The sequence below is a fragment of the Mustelus asterias genome, chromosome 3, assembly GCF_964213995.1.
Source record: "Mustelus asterias chromosome 3, sMusAst1.hap1.1, whole genome shotgun sequence".
NCBI lineage: Eukaryota > Metazoa > Chordata > Chondrichthyes > Carcharhiniformes > Triakidae > Mustelus > Mustelus asterias.
In genome coordinates, this window is record NC_135803.1 from 111,735,707 (window position 1) to 111,750,981 (window position 15,275).

Below are 15,275 nucleotides of genomic sequence, written 5' to 3' on the forward strand. Positions count from 1 at the left end.
TATCTGTTGAATTCTACCGCATCTCCATTTTGGCAGGATTATTCTTTGTGTCAAATTTCTCAATCGCTCTCAACTCCCTCCATAGTGCAATGTTATTTATATCAAGTCCTTGTTTAGGCTTTAACAGATTTTGCCTATATGATGTCCATAAGATGAAACATTTCCTTCCCTACATATTTTTGATTCCTCTGTGTTTAATGGCATCTGCTCTTATATGAACAAGGAGATTTAGATGCTTTCGACATGAATATAACCAACTTAAATCCTGGCTAAAGTAAATTTACGTGAAACATCTGATTTTTATTATTCATACATATTGTTGTGCAAAAAAATGAAGTTTTTAAAGTCTGTATTAAGATCAAAAGCCCCACATCTGCTTAGATTTACCCAACATTGTTCCTTACAGCTCAAGTTTTTTTTCTCTTTTGTCTGGGAAAAAAACATAGCAGCTGTTTCTTATCCAAACCTTCAGTCTCCTGCAGTCTGCTGTTAGCCAAGAGGTGGTTTTCACTCCTGTTTTACCTAATGTCCTTTGCTTTAAACAGCTGCTGTCCTGTTATCCATCATATGACATCCTCTCACATGTTTTTTTGTCTTGTATTTCAGTTCCACCAGGTCCACCAGGGGGTGTGATAGTGGAGGAGATTACAGATACCACAGCTCAACTCTCCTGGAGCCCTGGGATTGACAATCACAGCCCAATTTCCATGTATACTGTGCAGGCACGAACTCCCTTTTCAGTGGGTTGGCAGGCTCTTAAAACAGGTAAATCCTGAGTAGCGTTCAGAAATGGCAAAGTGAAAACAAGTATGTGTTATGGGTGTATTTCCCAATGAAGTTGGACGTTTTTTTTTTCAGATTTACTATTTGATAAAATATGGACTTAGTGGCATACACATGACTTTGGAATTATATTTTTGTTAATTAACTTAATTTGTGAATCAGAAACCACTTTTCAGGCATTATAATAACTTCACCCACGAACTTGAACATTTATCTTGCATACCAAATAGCAGATTATCTTGCACATACTCCATTTTTCAAAAAGGCCGAATGATCCATGTGTTCATTTGAAAGTAATATTCCCAATGCGCATGTTAATACATACAAATCTAAATGGATCTGTAATATTGTATTAGCTCAGGCATTTGACGGTAGATTGCATTTTATTGTTAAACCAATTCTGAATTTCTTTCTTTTCAGTTTTCCGTATTTGTCACATTCTCTCTCATGCAACATCTTTGAAAATTAGTTTCTGTCACTTTGGTTTTAATTCGAGAGCAATGTGTAGAAGATAAAAGCAGAACTGCAGAATATTTTGTTACGTGCACTGATCTCTGAATAAAGGCAAAATGGGCCATATACTGGTGTGAGGAATGTTTAGCTTTAATTTTGGCTTGATCCATTCTTGTTCTGAAAGGAATTAAAGCTATTTTGTGCCTCAAATCAAAGCATCGCTTTGGAACAGAAATATTTCTTGCACTCAGACTGACATGTCAGCTCACACCGGGGAGCCATTATTTGAGATAACCTATTTATATCTCTCCAATAGAGGAGGCAACAGAGTGGCCTGTATAACAAACTACCCAACTCTCACAAAAACTTACACTCCCTCCACACTTGAAAAAAGTTTATGCATTAGAATGCAAAATAGCATAGTATGTTTTCCCAGAATTCAATACAACCAAAACAACTGTTAACACGACCTGTAATTTAAAAGATTGGATTGTTTATTTGTTTCTATGATAATCAGAACCAAAACATATATAAATGATTCTGCCAGAGTGCTTTACATGTAAAAAATCTTTTACTTGGCATCAACATGTGCTTAACAAAAATATCATAATTTGACAAGAAGTAATTAAAATAACAGCTTGCTTCTTCTTCCTACCTACACACTTTCAATTAACCAATCTAGCTTCTTTCTCTTTCTGTCTGGGGATCTCCAGACATTTCCATTGACTCTATTCTCAAACTGTATCAAATCTGAACATGACTTAGCCTGTTAACTCCATTTAATAGTTGGAACTGCAACACTGATGTGCCTTAATCAAAGATCCTGACTCACTTTGCTCTACCTGTTGAATCTGTGATAGTAGCAAACTTTCAGCTTTGGGCTGTAGGAAGAATTTGGTCTATAGGAGGTTTCTTCTGTTCTCCCTCGGTTCAATTTCCTCTTTCAAGCAAATGATCTACATGACACTGATTGAGTCCCTTTCCAATTTTCAGTTATTTGTGAATGCGCCTAGTATTTTTACAATAACTCCAATCACGTAGTCTCCCAAATCACCTTGACAGTTTTTCAGCATGATCTCCTGACCAACACTGAACTCTCATGTGTTATAATTCATCTTCACTTTGTCTTCTACTTCTTTTGCTTTGCTATTGATGTCAAGCTTAAGCAGATTAAACCCTGTCCTAGGAGTGTGTTTGAACATTAATTCGGAGGTGAGCAACCTGTTGTAGACTGTGAGGTTATTCTGTGTCAAAGAGAAACATGGAATTTACTGCCGAGCTTGTCACGAAGCAAATACCTCTGCAAAGGCATCTTCACAATCTTTACATTTCTTTCTGTAGCACCATTTAATGCTCAGAAATATTTTAAAATCTTGTGGTGTAAACTGTGACCATTATTTTCACCAACACAACCCATATATTGCAAAGCAACTTCTCAAAATGCAATTGTTTTGGGACTTGTGGTATTGGGCAGAGACCAACATTTATCCATTGCTATAGCTATTGACCAAACCAAAAAGTACTCTTTCCCTTCCACTTCAAAGAAGTCGACATGTACTCATTTCCACAGTTTTCTTGTGTTTTACCAGGGAATGAAGGAACCTTGGTTGGCTCATTTCTCATGAAATTCACTTCACAACTTTTCACCAACTCTTCAATATCTCTATCTACCTTTGGATACCAAAAGCAACTTACTCATACTGGTTTCATACCCTGTGAACTGAGGTTCCTCTAACAATCTGTCTCTAAACATTGATGGGATAGTAGCTTTTAGACTCCACATGACACTCTCTTGATTTACACTCAATTCATTTCTACGTGTAAAATGGTCCTGCAATTTCTTATCATCTCACTCTTTCGGCCAGCCATTCATGACGTAATTGTGAACTTTACCAAGTACCACATCCTTGTGACTTTCTTCACTAATTTCCCTGGCAGACTCTGACATGTCATTTGTGTATGTGAAGTAATTCGCAGGTAACTCAATGGATAATCTTAAAAGTATATGTAAATCAGCATGATCTGTTGACTTACAATGTTTAATTTCCTATTGATGGGTCATCAAAATCAAGACCCATGTCTGAAACTGTGATTGCCACTCAAGATGGTACTCCATTCGTTAAATCGAATATGATTGTAAGCGAATTTCCAACCATGCAAGTATTTGTGGAACTTAGTCACACCATATCGGATCTTGTAAATATTTTTGCTTTAATTTTGTTCAAGGACATGAAGCATATGTTACTGGTTTCTCCAAACCATCTTCCATTATGTTACCTTTCCTCACAAGCTAACCCTTTGTATTCAGATTTTAATTTATTGTTTCTAACTTTGCATATGGCGCTAGCCTAGCCTTGCTTAAGTGTCAGCTCCACATTGTCCTTTATCTTGACTTCAGCCTTGTTATGCCTAATTTATCATTTGGTCAATGTCACATGTGTTCTTACTGATCCCTACTGTAAATGACCTGGCCCAAATTAACTATATTTTCTTAGCCAATTCCTTCCCATCAGGGAGACTTTGTTCCCTCCTGCTTCTACCAATGACAAGTAAGAAGATATATTATCATATTCCACCCAAACACTAACTTGACCTAATACTGTCATTGGACTAACTGGTCAGTTTCACATGAGTTTTGCATAAGGGAATGTAACTTAGAGCTTGCGCTCTCCTTCCAAAATAACCAACACTGTTGCAGCTGTATCAATGGTGAAAGTAGATTGTGAATTTCTGACTTTGGGGGCGATTCTCACCATGCCTAGTACAGATTGCGCCAATCCCGGAGAAGGGTGTATGGACCTAAAAATCGGTTTTGCGCCCGGTACCAAACAGTTTGCAATTCTCTCAGTCCCTTTCTAATCGCGCAAACTGATCATGCCCAGATAGGCTACAAGGCTCATTAGCATATTTAAAGTAGGTTCAGCAGCATGTTTAGGCCCTGCCTGTTTAAATATGCATAGCCATTCAAACCCAGCGCATGGAATTCTCCAGCCTTCGGGCATGGCACAGTAACGGTGAGAATCTCCACCAGCGGAGACCTGGCACATGTTGGGCTTGGAGGCCATTGAAGCCTCCAGGTGGTCGGGGGCATAGCTGGACAGTGTCCATTGGGCAGTGCCCACCTGGTGCACTGGTGGTGCCCTTTGGACACCCTGGCAGTGGCCACCAGATACCATGGCAGTGCCAGTTGGGCACTGAGTGTGGCAGGGCTAGTGCCAAAAGGGTGAGGCCTGAGTGGGGAATATGACTGAGGGGCTATGTAGCAGGGATCCTGATGGAATGGAATATTGGAGGTCAGGCAGGAGGACCCATTGGGAGGATCACAATGCCGGTGACTCTTCGGGGAGATGGTGTGGGTACATGTTGCCATTGACAATATACAGGCTTGACTGACAAGTGGCAAGTAACATTTGTGCCACACAAGTGTCAGACAATATGCATCTCCAACAAGAAGAATCTAATCATCATCCCTTGACATTCAATGACATTATCATTGCTGAATCCCCGCTATCATCATCCTGGGGGGTTACCATTGACCAGAAAATGTGCCAGCCTAGCCATATAAATACTGTGGCTACAAGATCAAGTCAGAGGCTGGCAATCCTGCCGTGAGTAACTCACCTCCTGACTCCCCAGAGCCTCTCCACCATTTACAGGACACAAGTCAGGAGTGTGATGGAATACTCTTCACATGCCTTGGTGAATGCAGCTCCAACAACACTCAAGAAGCTAACATCATCCAGGACAAAGCGGCTCACCTGATTGGCATCCCATCCCCAAGCATTCACTCCCTCCACTACCAGCACAGAGTGGCAACAATGTATACCAGCTACAAAATACACTGCAGAAACTCGCCAATCCTCATTAGAAAGCACCTTCTAAACCCATGAGCACTACTATCTTGAAGGGCAAGGGCAGGCACATGGAAACACCATCTGGTCCTACGAGGTGATAGAGGTTGTTGGTTTGGAAGGTGCTATTGATGGAGCCTTGTTGAGTTGCTGTAGAACATCTTTGTAGATGGTACACACTGCACCATGTGATGCGGGGAGTGAATGTTTAATGTGGTGGATGGGCTGCCAATCAATAGTGCTGCTTTCACCTGAATGATGTTGAGCTTCTTGAGTGTTGTTGGAGTTGCATTCATCCAGGCAAGTGGAGAGTATTTTCTCACACTCCTGACTTGTGCCTTGTAGATTCTGGACATGCTTTGAGGAGTCTGGGGATGAGTTACTCTGTGTGCAAATATTGTTAGCTCCTGACCTGCTCTCATAGCCACTGTATTTATATGGCTGGTTAAGGTCAGTTTCTTGTCAATTGTAGCCAGGTTAGTGATAGTAGGCAATTCAGCAATAGTAATGCTACTTGTTGAATGTTAAGGGAAAATAGTTGTGTGTCTGTTGTTGGAGATGGCCATTTCCTGGCATTTGTGTGGCGGGAATGTAACTTGCTGTCCAGGTCTTTCTTCATATGGGCACGGAAAATTTCTGTATCTGAAAAGTGACGAATGGTGCTGAACATTGTACAATCATCAGAAAACATCCCCACCCCAGCAAACATTCCCACTTCTTACCTTATGATGGAGGGAAGGTGTTCTTCTGCACCAAGTTGCAAATCCACTTGCATTTCTGTCAGAAGCTGCTAATCAGTGACTACAGGACAAAAAAAAAATCAAAGGAAGAGTCAAAAGTATTAGTGACAGTGGTGGAGACCCTTCAGTAGCTGGCCTGGCTATTTTCACAGCCTGAGCAGTGCAGATGTGGATCAATAATGAGAGTGTATTGTACACTTAAAAGTCTATGATTTAAAAAAGGTTCAATTACAGGTCTGTGTTCAGTAATCTGATCTCAGCCAGAGTGGTAGTAACAGCACTACAGTTAGCATTGCTGCTCATGGTATGGGAAAAAATAACCATGTTCCTGCTTGTAATTGTTACATGCTGACACCTCATACCCTTCACACCACACTCTTACAGCACAACATTCCTGTATCAGCTGTATGGGAAATGCCAAGGAGAGAATCTGATTGACTGTGATGCTCCCTGCAGTTCAATAGTGAATTAATACTCTTTGGGTTGGACTTTGCCCAAAACCAGAAAAACCCACCCGAGGTCAACGGACCTTTGCATGGTCCGGGTCCCCCTCGCTATGATTCCCGTGGTGGGCGGGGTGGGAAAATTCTGTCCTTTGTCTAGATTCACATTGGAGGAATGACCACTTGAGTAAAGTATTGGAGAATGACTTCCCTTGTGAAACTGTGCTCCAATGGGGAATTGATGTTTTTGGCAGGAGGGGGAACTGAGTCAAAATTGAAAATTATACAGGAGAGTTTTGTACATGATTATAAATATAAAAAAAGTATTATTCTTAATAATATAAAATAGTCATTAATAAATCCAGGAAGGAATTCAGAATAAAATTCTTTACCCAGAGACTGGTAAGAATGTGAAAGTTGTTACCACATGGAGTAGTTGAGGCAAAAAGCAAAGATGTAGGTTAGTCCAAAGATGGGCGGTTTAGGTGGATTGGCCATGCTATATTTCCCCTTAGTGTCGTGGGACTTGCTGGGATAAATGCATGGGGTTATGGGGATAGGGCCTGGGTGAGATTGTGGACGGTGCAGACTCGATGGGCCAAATAGCCTCCTTCTGCATTGTAGGATTTTATGTGCATTGGAAAACAGAATAGGAGGATACTTTGACAGGGTGATGTGAAATGGGGTGATGATCAAGTAGAGCATAATCCTGTTGGACCAAATGTTTCTGAGTTGTTGGTTACTTACTGCATTGCAATAATGTTTTAGGAGAGACAAAATGGGCGGAATCTTTGGCTTCTACCAAATTCTCTGTTAACGCTTGCAGCGGCAGTGGGGCGAGAACAGCTGGAAAATTCCGGCAAATGTGTGGAACAAAAGTCCTCAAAGTTATCAAACTTTTGTTCTGTCAGATGTAGCCATTGGAATAGTTTGTAGTGTTGATGCTCATTCCTCTTGGTGTGGTAGCAGCTGAAGATGGCTCCAAATGTTCCCTTATATTTTTACATAGACGATTATAACTGAAAATGCACAAGGACACTTTTTATATCAGGTTAGCACTGACAAAAGTTTTTCCTGCATAGGGGCAGTACTGTATTCCCATGCTCCAGTTGTAATGTTTGTATTTGTGCTGACTTGTTGCATTTTTTCCCTCAAAAATCATAATATCAGTTCTTGCAGTCCGAGCCCTAAGTCAGCTGGAGATTAGCATCAGGTAGGGGCTGGGAATGAGTGACTGCTGATGCTTCACATACCCACAGTGATAAGAACATGTGATAGCTTCTTGGCATGTGCTCCAGGCTCCAGAATTAACTTGCAAAACTATCTGATCATCCTGTTGATGTTTTACATCATTCAGGGTTTTCTCCAATTCTGACGATGTTGCCTGATAGTCGCTGCATTTTGTGGAGACTTTCACTGAATGCTATTGGTTTCCATTATCTCACCATTAGCTCTTTGATATTTTTTCAGAGGATCGTATCTATTTCTTGTGATAATTCTGTGCCCCACAGCCCAACTTTTAAATTGGAAGAGAGGTCAAAATCATACATGCCCCTCAGTAAACACGGCTGGAATATAGATGGTGCTGGAAAAAGACTACAGTGGAATAAACCATAGATCATTAATATAGGATCCATTTGAATGAAGAGTATCTGATATTTACGTTCCAAGAGTGATGAGGGCTGAAATTCTCCCATCTCACCTGCGTCTCATAGTAGCGGGCGAGACAGTAAATTTGGTGGACTATTTAAAGGTTCGGGCAGGAATTTCCAGTCTTGGGGTAAGCGCGGCTAGAGAATCCTGCCCAAGGTTCATTTGTTGATCTTATTACTGAGTTAGTTAGTTATAATCTTGGGGGAAAAGGGCCATTTTACTGCAGCATCATTCTTAAATGTTATTGAATAATTTTTTAAAAATTCTTTCATGGGTTGTGGTTGTCAGTGGCAAGCATTTGTTCACCTTGAGAAGATGGTGGCGAGCCATCTTCTTGAATCGCTGGAGTCCGTGTGTTGCTGGTGCACCCATAGTGCTGCTGGGAAAGAAGTTCCAGGATCTTGATCCCACAGCAGTGAAGGAATAGCGATGTAGTTCCAAGGGAGTATTGTTACAATCCCAGGTAATGTTACTACTTGGCAGTCAGGCCCCAGAATGAAACCCTAGCTCAATAGAAGACATCTGAGAGAAAGCACCGTGTGGGAGAAGATTTCAAAGTGTCTTCTTCAAGAGTGGAATTTGGAAATACTTGTGTCAAAGCCAGAGATCCAGTGAGACCAACTGGCTCACAGCATGTCAAGCATCATCACTTCCAGGAATTAAGTCTCTCCTTTCAGTATTCCTCCGTGCTGGATTGCCAAACTTCCAAACAATCTCTCAGGTACCCAGCCATGCCAACAGAATGCTGCTGCCTCACAGGCTGTATTAACGTGTCACCAATCTTAGGATGACTTCAGATGTCTGGCTTCTCACTAGCCAACTTCAACAAGTATACAAATTTCATCTCTGTCTTTAACTGAGAGCCTCTCTCTGCCCCTTTCTTTAACTTCAGTGAATAGTACCTTGTTCAGATTCCAGTTCTTTATCCCTTTGACTTCAGTCTTCCTGTGACGTATCTTATCTTCCTTGGTTTCTGGAACAATCTGTTCTTCAGCTTCTGGAATTTGCTTTCTGCCCATTACTCAATTGCCATGCTTCTCTGCTGGCAGTATCTGCTTTCTTCTCAGATACCTGGTTCCAAATGAACCATAAATGCTTATGGTTTTTAGTGTGGGCCCAACCAACCTGGTCCTGACATTTCCCCCCCCGACTATATCAACCCAAGCCCACCCACTCATGTCTGACCCGTTACCCCCGATGCCCCACCCTCCTCTCCCACCCACTGTCTGACCATCCCCTGACATCTGACCCACCCAACCATCCACCAATTTGCATCAACTTACCTTATACAACTAACATTCACCCTGGCCTATTTTCAATGTGACCTTTAAACTTGCCTGCTTTACAGTAGCTAGTGCCGTGAAAAGGGGGCATGGCCTCCTTTGCTCCACTTCTTTTGGACTTTGATGCAAGAGCACTGTGCTGCCTGAACCTCATCCAGAGTGAGTCAAGAAGGTCGAAATTTAACACAAGTAGATAAGTACGGCGTGGCAATCTGACACTGATTGCCACTCTGACGAAGATATGGCCCTATGTATTCAACTACTTACATTTTGTAACACCTTTTTTATAACTATAGATTCCACCCTAATCTTCCCCTCCCCAAGTCACAGTCCTGGGGGATTCAGTCTCTGACAGTATCTCCAGCACTTGGGGAATACTTCTTGGAGACATGAAGGCTTTCTTCTCCATCTCGTAGGACATCATCTTCTGTAGAAGCGGCCAACACTTTATAGAGTCATAGAGGTTTACAGCACGGAAACAGACCCTTTGGCCCAACTTGTCCATGCCGCCCTTTTTTTTAAACCCCTAAGCTAATCCCAATTGCCTGCATTTGGCCCATATCCCCCTATACCAATCTTACCCATGTAACTGTCTAAATGCTTTTTAAAAGATAAAATTGTACCCGCCTCTACTACTACCTCTGGCAGCTTGTTCCAGACACTCACCACCCTCTGTGTGAAAAAAGTGCCCCTCTGGACACTTTTGTATCTCTCCCCTCTCACCATAAACCTATACCCTCAAGTTTTAGACTCCCCTACCTTTGGGAAAAGATATTGACTATCTAGCTGATCTGTGCCCCTCATTATTTTATAGATCTCTATAAGATCACCCCCTCAGCCTTCTATGCTCCAGAGAAAAAAGTCCCAGACTATCCAGCCTCTCCTTATTACTCAAAGCATCAAGTCCCGGCAGCATCTTAGTAAATCTCTTCTGCACTCTTTCTAGTTTAATAATATCCTTTCTATAATAGGGTGACCAGAACTGTACATAGTATTCCAAGTGTGGCCTTACCAATGTCTTGTACAACTTCAACAAGACATCCCAACTCCTGTATTCAATGTTCTGACCAATGAAACCAAGCATGCCGAATGCCTTCTTCACCACTCTGTCCACCTGTGACTCCACTTTCAAGGAGCTATGAACCTGTACCCCTAGATCCCTTTGTTCTATAACTCTCCCCAACGCCCTACCATTATCTGAGTAAGTCCTGCCCTGGTTCAATCTACCAAAATGCATCACCTCACACTTATTTAAATTAAACTCCATCTGCCATTCATCAGCCCACTGGCCCATTTAGCAATAGATTGCAGAAAACAAAGTGTAGTTTGCAGAATGAGTGAACTACAAGGACAGTTGGATGAGGGAACAAAGGCATAGTTCTAAATTTACAGATAACTCAAAGAGAGATAGAAGAGTATGTTGTGAAGTCGGCATTTGGAGTTTGCAGTTTGATATCGATAGGTTGAGTGAGTGGGCAAAAATCTGGCAGATGGAGTATAATGTGGGAAAATGTGAAGTTGTTCACTTTGACAGGAAGAATAAAAAAGCAGAGTATTATTTAAATTGAGAATGACTGTAGAATGCTAAGGTGCAAATTGATTTTGGTATTCTCATGCATGAGTCGCAAACAGTTCTTATGCAAGTGCAGCATATAATCAGGGAGACTCATGGAATATCCTTTCTTATGAGAGAAATTGAATATAAGTAAGGATAGGGTGAAACTGCATCTCGAATACTGTGTTTTGGTCTCCTTGTTTAAGGAATGATGTGAAGGCTGTTCAGAGGAAATTTATTAGATTGATACCTGGTTTGTGTAGGTTGTCTTATGAGGAAAGGTTGGACAGGCTAGGCTTGTTTCCACTAGAGTTTAGAAGAGTCAGGGGTGATTTGATTGAAGTATATAAGTTCCTGAATGGTCTTGACAAGGTGGATGTGGAAAGGAAGTTTTCTTTGTGGGTGAGTCCAGAGCTAGGGCACTGTTTTAAAATTAGGTGTTGTCCTTCGAGGACAGAGATGAGGAAATTTTTTTTTCTCTGAGGGTTGTGTGACATTGAAATTCTCTGCTTCTGAAGGCAGTGGAAGTAGGATCACTGAATATTTTTAAGGCAGTGTTATATAGATTCTTGTTGGACAAGGGAATCAAAGATAATTGGTGGTAGATGGGAATGTGGAACTCAACACAAACAAATCAGCTATTATCTTTTTGAGTGGCGGAGCAGGTTCGAGGGGCCGAATGGCCTACTTGTGTCCTATTTCACATGTTCATAGGACAACTTTTCAATGAAAGGTTGATCCAAGAGAGATGACTGAAGAGCATCAACCTTTGGATTCTTTGGTACTAGAAGAGAAGAACTCTTCTAGTGTGGAGCTTCTTGAGGATTATTGCAGCTGTACTCATCCAGGAAAGTGGAGAGTATATCATCAAACCTCTGACTTGTGCCTTGTAGATGATGGACAGGCTTTGGAGAGTGAAGACGTGATTTACTCTCCGCAGAATTTCCAGTTTTAATAATGGACTGTGCTTTCTCTATAATTAGATTGCATTTTACAGATTAAAGTTAACATCTCATTCTTGTACTTACAGTTCCTGAGGTCATTGATGGCAGTGCTGTATCAGCGACAGCGATCGACCTAAGTCCTTGGGTAGAATATGAGTTCAGAGTTGTTGCTAGTAACAACATTGGCATTGGAGAGCCGAGCTTACCATCTGCAAAATCGAGGACAGAAGAAGCCCGTAAGTGATTGATAATTATTACTGAGACTGTTCAACAAATCTACAACTATGGTGATTGTACTAAGAATGTGAGAAAGCTTGTGGATAAACACTGGTAGAAATCAGTTGGATTGAATGATCTATTTCTGTTTAAGGATTATCATGTTAGATCATTGAATGGCAGAGAATACTCTATGGGCTGAATGGCCTTGTTCTGATCCTATGTCTTATCATCTAGTTATACCATTGTTGACCAGGATGCCTTTGCAAGGCCCAGATGCTGAAAACAGTGGGATAATAAACATTTAACCAGTAAGGATCTTATACACCTGTACTGAGAAATTCCATTTGCCACATTATAAAAATGATATGGAGGCACTGAAGAAGATGCAAAAATAATTGACAAGGCCGACATAAGAAATGTGGAGGAATACAGGCGGGGATACACAGACTGGGTCTCTTTTCTCATCTAAAGGGAAGGGTGATGGGTGACCTAATAGAGGTCTTTAAGACGAGGAAAACTGGAAGATTTTCACAGAGCAGTCACAGAGAGAATATATCCTCTCCATCAACTCCAGTTTAACACTGAGGAAGCTTTATATAGTGTCGAAGGTGCCATCTTTCAAATAAGACATTAAACCAAGGCCCCATCTACATGCTGGGTGAATGTAAAAGATAAAATCATAGAAATTTATAGGATGAGTGGTGGTGCCTCAGCCCATCATGTCCACACTGGTTAACCAGTAGCCATTCAGCCTAATCCCACTTATCAGCTCTTGGTCTGTAGACTTGGTTATGATATTTAATGTGCATACCTGAGCACACTTTATATGTTGTGAAACAATTTTTCTTTCAGACAGTGGGTTCCAAATCCCCACCACACTCTGGGTAAAATATTCTTTAAAAAAAACAGTAACACTATTCCCGTTGGTTATGGACCTCTCATCAAACAGGAATAGCGCCTTCTTGTCCACTCTGTCTTGGCCCCTCATAATTTTATACACTTCAGTAAGCCCCCCCTCAGCCTCCTCTGTACTGAGCAAAAGCACTCCAGCCTATCCAATCTTTCCTCATAATTAAAATTACTCTGTCCCTACAATGTCTGCGCCGGTGGTAAGAGAACCAATTCTCACCAATTTACCTGTGAGAAATGCATCTGTCTATAACAGTATTGGTAGGAGTGACCACTACACAGTCCTTGTGGAGACAAAGTCCTGTCTTCACACTGAGGATACTCCCCATCGTATTGTGTGCCACTCCCACCATACTAAATGGGATAGATTTTTAACAGATCCAACAACTTAAAATTGAGCATCCGTGAGGTGCTGTGGGCCATCAGCAGCAGCAGAATTGCACTCAACCTTATAAACTAGCACACTGGCCATTCTGCCATTACCATCAAGCCAAAGGATCAACCCCGCTTGAATGAAAAGTGCAGAAGGACATGCAGGAGCAGCATCAGACATACCTAGAAAAGAGATTTCAAACTGATGAAGCTACAACACTGGACTACTTGCAGGCCAAAAAGCGAAAGCAGCATGCGATCCCACAAGCAACAGATCAGATGTAAGCTCTAAAGTCCTGCGACACCCAGTCCTGAATGGCAGTAGGGAGTTCAATAACTGGAAGGGGAGGCACCACAAATATCCCCATCCTCAGTGATGAGGAAGCCCAATACATCAGTGTAAAAGACAAAGCTGAAGCATTTGCAACCGAATGTGCCAAGTGCATGATCCTCCTGAGGTCCCCAGCATCACAGGTATCAGTCTTCGACCAATTCAGTTCACTCCATGCAATATCAAGAAACGGCTAAATGTATGGCAAAGTGTGTTGGCCCTGACAGTGTTACAGCAACAGTACTGAAGACTTATGCCCCAGAACTAGCCGCTCCCCTAGCCAAGCTGTTCCACTATAGCTACTACACTGGCATCTACCCAGCAATGTGCCAAATTGCCCAGGTATGTCCTTTCCACAAAAAGCAGGACACATCCAACTCAACCAATTACAGCCCCATTAGTCTATGTAATCAGTAAAGTGATGGAAGGGTCCTTGAGACTGCTATCAGGTGGCACCTACTCAGCAATAAACTGCTCACTGATGCTCAGTATAGGTTCTGCTAGGGCCACTCAGCTCCTGTCCCAATTACAGCCCTGGTCCATACATGGATGACAAATCTGAACTCAAAGGTGAGGTGAATACAGTTGTCCTTCAATATATCATTTGGCAAAATTTGACCAAGTGAGGTAAGAAGGAGCCCAAATAAAACTGAAACCAATGGGAATCAGAGAGGCAACTGTCCACTGATCAAGCCATACCGAGCACACAGGAAGATGTTTGTGGTTGTTGGAGGTCAATCATATCATTCCCAGAGCATTGCTGCAGGAGTTCTTCATCTTCAATTGCTCATTAAAGATCTTCCCTCCATCATAAGGTCAGAAGTGGGGATGTTTGTTGATGATTGCACTTTTTTCAGCTCCATTTGTGACTAGGAATTAAGGGCTATGGGGAGAGCGCGGGTAAATGGAGTTGAAATCAACCATGATTGAATGGTGGAGTGGACTCGATGGGCCGAATGGCCTTACTTCCGCTCCTATGTCTTATGGTCTTATGGTCTTATTCAGATGCTGAATGAATTCGTGTCCATATGCAGCAAGACCTGGAAAACATCCAGGCTTGGGCAGATGAGTGGTAAGTCCAAAGATGTGCGGGTTAGGTTGAATGGCCATGCTAAAAGTTGTCCCTTAGCGTCCTGAGATGCGTAGGTTAGAGGGATTAGCGGGTAAATATGTAGGGATATGGGGGTAGGTCCTGGGTGGAATTGTGGTCGGTGCAGACTCGATGGGCCAAAATGGCCTCTTTCTGCACTGTAGGGTTTCTATGATTCTTCTATGATTATAAGTAACATTCACACCACACAGGTACAAGGCAATGGCCGTTTCCAATAAGAGAGAATGGCTCCTTGACATTCAGTGGAAATACCATTGCTGAATCCCCATTACCAACATTCTGGGGATTACCATTGAGCAGAAACTGAACGGAAACAGCCACATAAATACTATGGCTGTAAGAGCAGGTCAGAAGTTTGAAATTCTGCGGCAGTAACTCACCTCCTGACTTCCGAAACCCTGTTCACCATCGACAAGGCACAAGTTTGGAGTGTGATGGAATACTCTGCACTTGCCTGAATTAGTGCAATTCCAATCTTACATAAGAAGCTCAATGAAATCTAGATCACTTGATTGGCAGTTCACGCACCACTTTAAACATTCACTCCATTCAACACAATGCACAGTGGCAGCGGTGTGCACCATCTCTAAGATGCACTGCAGCAACTCACCAAGGCTCCATCAACAGC

General features: G+C 42.0%; 1 protein-coding gene across 1 annotated transcript in view; it reads left to right on the forward strand.

Moving 5' to 3' along the window:
• LOC144491525 (contactin-4-like) overlaps window positions 1-15,275 on the forward strand; it is a 1,235,140-nt gene that overhangs the window by 1,058,140 nt on the left and 161,725 nt on the right. The window contains exons 15-16 of the mRNA XM_078209439.1: window positions 607-765; window positions 11,792-11,941. Coding sequence (XP_078065565.1) covers window positions 607-765; window positions 11,792-11,941 — 309 coding nt within the window. The remainder of the gene's footprint in view (window positions 1-606; window positions 766-11,791; window positions 11,942-15,275) is intronic.